At 35.0% G+C, this 11,372-nt stretch overlaps 1 protein-coding gene across 1 annotated transcript; it reads right to left on the minus strand.

The window, feature by feature from the left end:
• Positions 1–3,447: 3,447 nt before the first annotated feature.
• LOC108729569 (facilitated trehalose transporter Tret1-2 homolog) lies at positions 3,448–5,137 on the minus strand. Its single transcript, XM_018458742.1, has one exon. It carries the CDS (start codon positions 4,972–4,974, stop codon positions 3,448–3,450), a length of 1,527 nt encoding a protein of 508 aa, XP_018314244.1. The 5' UTR covers positions 4,975–5,137.
• Between the last annotated feature and the right edge of the window lie 6,235 nt (positions 5,138–11,372).

The raw sequence follows: 11,372 nt of genomic DNA on the forward strand, positions 1-11,372 counted from the left end.
AAGCTACGGAGAGCAAAGAAATGTCACGCAGAATAACAGAAGACAGTAGACGATAAAGATTTAATTTAATTTAAAACAAAAACTCTCTCTCTCTTTCTTTCTCTCTCGATGCAGGATAACGTCCTTTCTGTTTCGAAGATAAACCGGTCAACCTTTATCTCCCGCTCCTTAGTTCCAAAGTGCGAACCGGTATCCTTTCCATTACTTTCTTTTCCCGCCGCTGTCAGTGGATTCCTAGGACTTGATAAAGTTCTAGATACTTTCTTTTTCTCACAGAGACCACCTCGTTCCAAGATTACTCGCAGCGGCTGGAGATCGCTCCTTCAATTTTGTCAGAAAGTCGCGAACCTCTGCTGGCAACCCAGATTTAATCAACGTTCTGTCCTCCAGCTCGTATAAATTTTCTAATGACATCGAAGAGTTTGAGTTCCTCATCGCGGAAGCGACAGACTGCCGACGCATAACTGCAATGAGATGCTTCTCTTTAAACTTCGACATCTCATGAACAATGAATAATTTTGTAAAGATTTAATGTCATAGCTCGTATTGACAAATTGTATGGAACGATGAATTTTACGATTGTAAAATCATGTACAATGCAAAAGAATAACGCTGTGGGCGGAGAACCGTCAGATGTAATCGCAATTTATTAGCCCCGCGCGAAACATGTGTCAAAAAGAAGCCTGCGATTACAGGGATTGCGCTACAAATGGTCGCAAATACGATTTATTAAGCCGGACAAAGAGTCCCAAGGAAAAAAACACGCATAAACAGCGGTTACGCTTTAAGCGACGCGCTGTGTCGCAATGTTGCGATAAAAAGTACCGCTTACAGCAGCATTTGAAAAATTTAATGCAAATGGAGTTGCGCTTTATTGCGTCGGGCGAGACAGAAACCGCCTAAATTTTTCGAAACTGTAGCGATCTACGTTCCCTAAACAAAGAATAGCGTTGGTCGAGATATAAAAGTAATTGCTGTCTAATCGCTTCGTGTCGCGGAAAACGAGTAAAAAACCTCGTGAAAAACAATAAGTTTCATAATGCAGACACAGAACAGCGGACGATAATGACCACGAGGAATGTTCATGAAATGTATGAAACTCACGCGACGCGTCTGTTACAGCGTTACATTTTTATTTTACCAGTAGATTTGTTATCGAAGCATCCTTTTATATTTTTGTCGCTGCATCGAATTCGTATTATTTCAATATTAATATTATAAGCGAATATCTGAAACTGCAAATATTCGCTCGATTTTTTAATACTTTTTTAAAGTGCTATAAAAGTAATATAAAAAAAATAATAAAACCACTTTTTGTTATGGATATTAACATATATTTAAGGTTAACATATATTTGCAAACGTAATATTTGATGTTTGATATCGAAAAAGATACTATCGAAGATAAACATTCCCTAATCCGCAATATTTTATTTTGTCTCTGATTCAACACTTTCACTTTTCAAAACAAATTCTGTTGGTTTCACAATATGTTACCTAATGAGTTTTTTTATTTTTCGTATTGAACACAAAGCTGTGCTAAGAATTCACTTAGCACTTTGCAAAAGTCAATACTTTTTACACTTGAACTGCGATATATATTTATAATATGGTGACTATAGAGCGATCTGAATCAGTACAAATGTCGTCTTGAATCGAGAGTGCTAAACGTTCTCACTTGACTGCATTTTCTACTGTTAAGCTCCTCAGGGCGATAGATCGAAGAGAAGTCTAAAGTGCTTCACCGTCGACGCAAAAAGCGCCATTGGCGCGACGTTATCGCGTAAGGACCACCTAGTTTTTATTCCTCTCCATTACACGAGGACCTTCCTGAATGGGCCACGAGAGAGAACGCACGACGGGTCATTACGCATTCATGAAGATTATATGCAGTTCAGGCACGTCGCGCGTGGGAAATTGGGCCGAGATTGTCCTTATCGTCATAAATCACGTTTGATATCATCGACTTTTCATTCTCAATCACTGTTGATCGTGAAATCTTTCAAATCGTTAGATTTCTTATTTCGGTAGAAATATGAAATTTTGTTCCCAATATCCATAAGCACTCAAAGATAAACTAATATTATAGGTATATAAATGTATGTTTTTGAAGTTTTTAATCAATATATAAAGCTATAATAAAAAAAAAGATCATATACTAATGTAATATAAGTGACGTTTTATCGTCGCAAAATTTGCGACTAATATTTTGCTGTGAATTGAGTTTCGCGAAGACGAGTACTGACAAAAATGGCTGTAGAGTAAAAAGAAACAAGGATAACGTAACGACCGCTTTGCGTGCTTACAATAATCAACACGAGGCGAGCCGAATAAGAGCGTGGTTGAAGAAAAGAGGGTAATGAGTTAGGATTGGGAATGAAATTAAAAAGAGAAAAACCATCGGAGTTTAGCGTGATTCTTTATTGCGCTTGCCTTTGATGCTTCGAGATTGAAATCATACCAACAGGAAGAGTGGTACCTGAAGGATCCATCTATGAATTACTATTATCAAATAACAAACGAGTAAAAGTTAATCCAATACGAATACAAGATTAAATTCATCACTGCCGAATTCGATTGGCGACCATAATGTAATTTATGACGATTTATACGACGCAAAAACAATGTGATTAAAATCGAAAACGTGTCATTTCTATTGAGAAACTTTAATATCTACGTATATATATTATATGCGATAGCAGATACATCTATCAACCGGAAACTGGAAACAATCTTTATCCTCATCGCCTTGAAATCTCGACGAAAGGTGATGAATCAGGATTCCTCGCATTTTAATAACCTCGACAGCACCGCCATCATATTTCACTTGCGTACGCGCCTAAGTCATTGCGCTACCCGCAAAACGTCACGCGAACCGCCGGGACGAACCGTAATTTCCATCAGCTGCGGTAAGTGGTCCGAGCAATAATCACGTGAGAACGCAATTTTACGGTCCGTCATACTGGTAAGGCTTGCAGTTAAATTTCTATTGCTCTAGCTCCGTCCCGACGGTCGCAGAGTCATTATTTCAACGCATCAGTTAATTTTACGGCACGACCGAAATATATCTAGTCAAAGAATGCGTCGCGTCGTCACTACGGCAATGCGAAATTGCTTGCGGTAATGCACAGTCACACATTACCGTCAAATACATCATCACTGCAAGTTGAACTTCAGTAATCTCAACATTCAAGTCTCGATTTAAAAATTACGCAAATTTTTCAAAAGTAACAGAAAGAGGAAACGTAATGTGCACAGACATGCCTACTTTATAACATGCTAATACGCTTCTTTTATAAAGGAGAAACAGCGATATATTCCATATTAAAATAAAATCTATAGATTCCATTCAAATTACATATATAAATACACATTATTACAATATTACAATATTTATACTTATAAAAATATATATTACATGTTGTAATCTACGTTCATTAAATGATCATCATTCATTAATCAACATTTTCTTATCCAATTCGTCGTCTTTTTCAGAAGAAACACATTCATCAAATGGTACGTCCACGTTTTGTGCTTTCGGTGTGTAACATTTCTTGTCGAAATATATCTGAATTTCCTGCAAGGTTTTGTTCTTGGTTTCAGGAAGAATGAAGTATAAAACACTGCTCCCGATCAACGTCGCAAAGCCATAAACGGCGAATGTACCTTCAGGCGTCATAAATTCCATCATAAACGGCATCGTCTTGATTACTACGAACATGCACATGTAATTGAAGCTGGTTGCTAATCCGGAACCAAACTCACAATACTTTCTCGGAAACAATTCACCGCAAAGCATCCAGGGCAGGGTAGTCAATCCCAATGATAGCAGAATGATGTAAATAATAAGTAAAATCACGAAACTCCAAGGTTTTCCAATGCCAAATGTCAAGCACACACTCAAAGATAACATTATGATAGCAGTGCCATAACAAGACATAAACGTCACAGTGCGCCTGCGGCATGTTTTCAGAAGAACACACATGAGAATAGCAAATATCAGACGAATTGTGTCGATGATAAGCATTACCAGATAGGCGTGTGGCGAGTTCGAGACATCCATTAACATTTCAACGCAGTAGAAAATCATTACGTTAGAACCCGAGAACTGCATGATAAAGAAGTACAGACAGACGATGCGGAGAGGTTTCAGGAAATATCGCGAGGTCCACATCTTTCTTAGCGATTGCAATAACGATCGTTCCTTGATTTTCTTTCCTGATATTTCCGCGAGTCTAGTGGTTTCCAGGAGGGAGAATTCCTCGAGTGATTCTTTGCCACGGAGGTATATCCAGGAGCGCTTCGCCTCCTCGATTTTGCCTTTACGAAGTAGCCACAATGGACTCTCTTGCGAGTAGGCAGAGACTATCCAACAGATTACAGGTAACACGCCACAGATATACGCGGTGGTTCGCCAATGCAGCCAAGTTCCCATCGCGTGACACGCCAATATACCGATCGAAAGGGTCAAGTTGCCTGCCCCCAGTAGAATGCCACGTAGCAGAGGGTCGCTCGTTTCACTCACGTAGATCGAATATATGGGCGCCAAGACCCCGACACAGTATCCAGAGAGAAAACTGCCTGCTATTAAAACTTCTATGCTGTTGGCGAAACCGACAATCAGCCAGCCGATAAGATAGACAGGAAATATTAGCATCACCGATGTCTTTCTGCCAAGTTTTTCCGCCATGAATCCACCGGTCCAACATCCTGGAGCTATTGGTAGAAGTGTAGCTGCTGCGATCCATGACTCTTGATCGGTACTGAGCACTCCAAAATGATCCGCATCCGCAGATTCGAATAAAGATTCGTTGTTATTGATCGAAATTTTATTCAGTTGCGGAAGAAGTATCGCGCTGTAGCCAAACGACATACCGGTTACGCAGATTCCGATCAATTGTCCCAAAATTGTTAACAGTTGTCTGAGATGCAACTTGAATTTGGTATCGGGTATATCGTAGTCATTCATCTTCATTATTACAATAATATCAATTGTAAAAAAATTCAGAAATGTTGATAAAAAATAACTATGTGTATACACTTATCTATGCTAGAACACAATTTTGTCCGTTTTATCTCTTCGTCTTCCAAATAAATTTCTTCAAATTCAAATTGGCTAAAATGCATGCACTATATGAACGATCGATAAAATGAGACTGTCATAAGTAGAAACGTTGCTGAGAATTTCTTATTCTACAATTAAATAAAAATTGCTCTATACATGACTATCTACGTAAGCGATATTTGTGATTATCTCCGTAAAGTGATGAAAAAGTTACACAAGGGTCACGACTGATTATATTTTATCTCTTCCACTCTTTATCGAGTACTCGTGAAACGGATTAATGTACGATAAATGAAATAACAAAATATCGATAAATAGGAATAATCCGTGCGGTCGTACAGTTATATAAACAACATCGATTGCTAAAAAGTTGCGTCTACAGGTGTCAAACATATTGTGTGACTAAATAATAATTTGTTAGAAGAAAATCGATTAATTATTCAATTACGGAGTCGTCGGATTGCTCTTACAAAAAAATACAAAATATAAACCCTTCAATTTCACGGCTGTTTTCCTTGAAGAGGGAAACCACTATGTGTCAGTCATATGATGTTGCATCCTTTTACAAACTAACAAGATGTAATCTTCTTCAAAATGATTTGAATACCATTGAGACTCTTTTCAAAGGCTTTAATGCTCGAAGCTACTCAGATAATACCTACCAGTATATTCTCGACAATATAAAAATGATGAAAAAAAAGGGGAAGATAAATAAGCTATCAAGGTACCGTTATATAAAATTCAAAACAATGTTATTTTTTAAGCTTATCCGAAAAATATCGAAAATGTTATAAAAATTTGCAGAATAAATATGCATTAATTATCATAATGTATGTAATAAAATCACAGTGATAACTTGAATTAAACAATAATAAATGATTTATTAAGAATATTAAATATTAAATTAATTTATTATGAATATTAATAAATAAATAAAAAGTACTATAGAAGGAGGTATATTTTCGTTTATCAATTAAATGCAATTTTGTCTTTTTCTTTTTTTCTTATCACATAGCAATTAAGAAAATTCGAAATCTATGTGATATTATACAAATCCAATTTCCTCTACGTCTATATTATTTCACAAAAGTAAATTCGGGTGTCTCATGTCGAAATAATTAAATCAGTCCACCATTCTGCCGTGTAGAAAATTAGACGCACCACATGCGTGATGCACATACGTCCTCACATGAAAATGAAACTGAAATCTCCATACATCTCTCTCCGCGTGCAAAATAATTTTCCCGCAGCGCCTCGGAATACGCGTGGTATTTTAACTAGCTGAAAAGGGATTTAAACGATCCGGGATAGCGGCCGCGGGAATTTGAGAGCCGTGAATTTAATACGCACCCCTCGTCGAGCGACGGGGTGTTTCGTATTTTGGACGGCTGCCAAATGCGATTTTCGCGTTATTTATCTTTCGGGAGCGAGGATACGCGCGTCCACGCGAGGATGAGGGTCGAACTCGTACGCATTGATGTGCCACAATGCATCGTGTGCTTGTTCCGGCGATTAAAAACTAACGACTCCGCTAGCAGTAATGCCAAGCGAGAGATATTTACACGTTTTTGGTGTTTCAAATGTAATTAAACGCTTTTTATCGTTCTTGCTGCTAATTTCCGCCATCAATTTCAAGTAATTCTTATTCGTATAAAATGTACCGTTTTCTCTTCTTTACAAGAATTACAGTACAATAAAAAATCGCATAGAGCAAGAAAAAAGTCTTTTTATATGTATTTTCAACATGTTTTTGTCTTTAACTTGTTAAAATCTGTGCTAAAAAAAACTAAAGAAACACTACTTCTACGAATGATCTAATTTTCTCGAAAGTGAAGAAAAGAAATCTTCCTATTGACTTCATTTGAGACTTTATCCGTAAGTTTCGCGTATTTCAGGACCGGTCGATAGTTAAAATTCTCACAACGCGAAGGCAATCAGTAAACCAATAGAAATCAAGAGCTTGAACGGGCAAATAGTGAACCTGGCAAATTTCCGCCAATTCTATTACTGGATTTCTAACTCTTTGATATACGGTAAATATTCTGTCGTAATGTACTTGTTCATCTACTTCGACTCACGTCGCGTACGAGTTACGCCTTTTAATGTCGAGGACTCTCAAAAATCTCGTTACCTCCGCGAACCTGCACTTCCACGTCAGAGGAAGAACTTGTTTAACGGCGAACGCTTTTACGAGAGTATCTGTTGAGATCCAAGGAGCTTGTGGGTGAATTTTGATGAACTTGAGAAAGAATAAGAGTCAGAATATAATTTCACGAAAGCAAAGCGTAATAGTTGATAAAAACGACAAGAGTCAACGCCAAGTTAGTATAAAATATATAACATAAATTTTCAATCGTACTCTGAAAACGTCACTTTAATATTCCGAGACACATAAACATATATGTCTTATTTAAACGTTTCTATAAAATGAACGAGAAATCGCAGGACGATACAATATCGTCAGCATAATTTTTAGATGGATACAATGTTTACGAACGGCTTCTCCTTAGAAAGCGCCGAAATTTGGCGGAAAATTTATAAACGCAATCTCGGAAGAAATTTCTGAAAGACCTCAGGTAATTCTAAGGTTTAATATAAGTTTCACTCGTCGTCTCTTTTCAGCCTCGTATACGAGAGAGAGACTTATTTAATGGTGGATGCTCTTATGAGAGTGCAGCATGTCGAGTACTAAAAAGGCCAGGGTCGTCGTAGATGAATGTTGACGAGCTCTTGAAATGATGCAAGGACTTTTCGAAAACAGGACTTTTCGCAACGGTAAAATCTCTGTGAAGTATTTTGTACTATCATTTATGGACATTAATAACAATTATGATATTATATATGTAATAATATAAATCATTGATCGGTATTCATATCGCGATTCTTATGTTTAAGATTGTCTTAAGTACAGTCTTAAGATGTCATAAACCAGATAGCCTTTAAAATATTACTAAGATTGCCTTAAAATAAGACTAACTATAATAACTATAAATACCAACCATTAAGTTATTGAGTTCGTCTTAATTCACACGAACAGAAAATTTCAATTTAAAATGCGAGAGAAAATGGATAATTTATATAATTTATATAATAATAATATTTTTGCATTCGTTTTACAAATTTGTGACGCACATAATTAATTAGAAGAATATTATTTGCTTTTAATTAATTTGAATTATTATCATACAGAATGTGTTATTTTAACGTTAATATATTTATCTATCATTAGTGGAACATCTGTCCGTTTCGAAACATTTTGTTCGTATAGCACACCTGACGACTAAAAGCTTCGAGAAAGCCGCTTCACCTCCATCGAACGCGGATAGGCCAGCTCGCGCAGAGAGATTGATGCGTTTTCCGGAGTAGAGAAAAAACAACTCGCGTGGGATGCATTTGTTCGGCGTTTTAAGTGAAGAAAAAAAGGCCTCTTCCGTTGGAACGACCGAGAGGAAAGTTTCCACACAAGAGGGAGGTAGCCGGAAGGGAGCAAATGACGAAGGTCGCGAAAGCAAGTAGGTATAGTATCTTTCCTTAAGGATACTAAGACACAATGTGACGAGAGCGAAAAAAAAGCTTTCAGACCATGTGTGTGTGTGTGTTTAATAGTCAAATATCATACTTTTTGTAAGTTCTTGCTTAAATGCTTTTTTTATGGCAACCATGTGATGTAGAAATCTGCGAAAACTAATTAATCGATTAAGGAATACAAACACAGAATTTAACCTTCGGTTAAGTTGAATTTTAAAAGCAATCGATTTATTTATTGTAAATTCTAGTAAATAAATTTAAATCTGTAAAAAATAAATGAAATACAATCCGACTGTGATAGTAAAAACTTAATGATAAAGTTTTCGCAAGTATGCAAGAATTTTTTTAGATTTTTGTACAGTCCGGAAAAATATAAAAGTCTGCACGGAACCTTAAAAATTCAGGTTGATACGAAATTCTAGATGTTCGACGAAGAGTTAATAGAAATGATGTGAAAGATTGACGCGCGCGCGTGAGAATATAAAATAAAATCAGAAAAATATTTAGACTGCATATGCGGATAATGAACTTACGAAACTTTTGTTGAAACGAATAATTAAAATTTTTATTACTTGACAATGCAATTGGAATCGTTTTATAAATAGGCAGTTCGCACAAAAATGTGCTAAACGTACATTTAATTAAAAATGCGCAGTGTTATAAAACTATATAATATTTTTAACATTTCATAATATATTTAGCACAAAAATCATGTGGAGAGATATGGTTAGAATTTGTTCATAAATGAAGTGAAAAGTTAATCTTTTTGCTCTGTGGGGAAATCAACATTTATATACGTGAAATTAACACAATGCACTTGATGTACATAAATACGATTTAACATAGCAGATTGATGCGAGAAAATATTGCTCAACGTGGCAAATCGTTTATTTTTTACGATCCATTTTGCGTTTCACGTTATCTAAAAACCGATTCACTGAAATTTTTAAAAGGATTCCGGGTCAATTTAAACAGTTTTGAAAAATGATCGGCTATTGTTCATCGCTCGGACTACCAATCTCTCTCGTGCTTCTCTTCGCGGATTCATAACGCGTTCCTCTCTTGCAATAATATCCAATATATTACCGATGTTCAACATGCGAGTCGTGCCAGTGGATGGCGAAATGATTGCTTTACGAGTAGTCCCATCGTTCGTTGAAACCTTTTGAGATATGAGCAAAACATTTTCTCGCAATAAGAGATCCGTAACGCAAAACGACACAAAGGACATTTGCGAGCATATTTGCGGAAATATGCAAGTACAAAGGATTTGACTTTAATGACAAGATTATCAATTTGACAAAACGTTCTACTATATCTTTTCTCGTATGCGCCAATATCCGTGTATTAGCATAAGATATAATTTAGGAAAAAAGAAATTACACATAGCGACACGATAACACAAAAAAGAAAAGAAATTATTGAGAGCCGACAGTCTGGAAGCAAATCTTAGATGTAAACATATTACATGTGTATTTATCTTTTTTTTTCCCCCCTCGATAATGTAATTATTTATTTTATTAAACATTCTTAATATATGTATATTTTAAAATCAATAGAATCCAATAAAATTCGAGAAATATATGTTTTTCTTTCCTTTTCCATTTACTTTTGTATTAAATAAGGGAAATATTTATCTTTTAATATCGATATAAAACTCATTTAAAAGTTCTAAAAATTCTAATTTACTTTTTTCTGAAGTGTTTCAAAGATATTGTTACATTTCAAATCCGTTTTCGGCGGAGAGGGGGGGGGAGGGAGAGAGAGAGAGAGAGAGAGAGAGAGAGAGAGAAACACACATCTCTTCTTTTAATTTTATTATTAAATCTGTCAAAATGCAATTTAATAAAACAAAATTTATATGAAGGTACAGTCACTCCATTTTGTTAATAATTTTATCACTGTATGCAGCTGCTTCAAACTCGCTGTCAATCCGAAGCTCTTCTTTTCAATATTATTCGTTCCACAAAGCACGTATTGACGCGTTCGAGAGTGAATTATGGAAAATAAAACAGGACAAGAGAAATGCCTAGTCAATATCAGCCGTTACGAACATACATGTATATACATATTTACATGTGTATATGTGTATATATATTATGTATTTATTTATTTCATGGACACGTCAAATTTAGAAGCAGATTATAATAAAAATAAAAAGAAATTATGTTATTCTCTAACATTATTGAACGACACTCAATATAAAATTTAATTATTGCTCAAAAAATTTGAAGCAATAAATTTGTAACTGCGTCAAAACTTTTATAGAAACAAATATTATTGTTACATAAATTACACTAAAATGTCGTATGACACGAAAAATTCAACAATTTCGATACTTTTTATTTATATTATGCTTTAATATATAAATGAAGATATTATATATTTTTTGTTAATCCCAATAAATCTTAAATCTATTCAGAATAGACTTAATATTTGGACACAGAAAGACAATACAAAGAGTATTAATTATCAAATTAAAAAACAGTTAAAATACAGAGAGGCGATGCCTACTAATAGAAAAATCAACATCGCTTAATATTTAGCATCTATTATATTTAAATGTATGTTTATAAGTTTATAAATTTATAAATATAATGCGCGTCAAAATTATAAAACAAATCCTAATAACATTTTTGCTCTAAAAAATTTAAACGCAATATATTTATTAACATTTTCTTATACAATTGCGTATCTCGCCATTAATAAAATGAAACGTATAAAACGTATTTTTAAAAAATTATGTAAATTCTATATTACAATCATATATATATATATAT

This window comes from Mycetomoellerius zeteki, unplaced genomic scaffold (genome assembly GCF_001594055.1).
Source record: "Mycetomoellerius zeteki isolate Tzet28-1 unplaced genomic scaffold, Tzet1.0 scaffold766, whole genome shotgun sequence".
NCBI lineage: Eukaryota > Metazoa > Arthropoda > Insecta > Hymenoptera > Formicidae > Mycetomoellerius > Mycetomoellerius zeteki.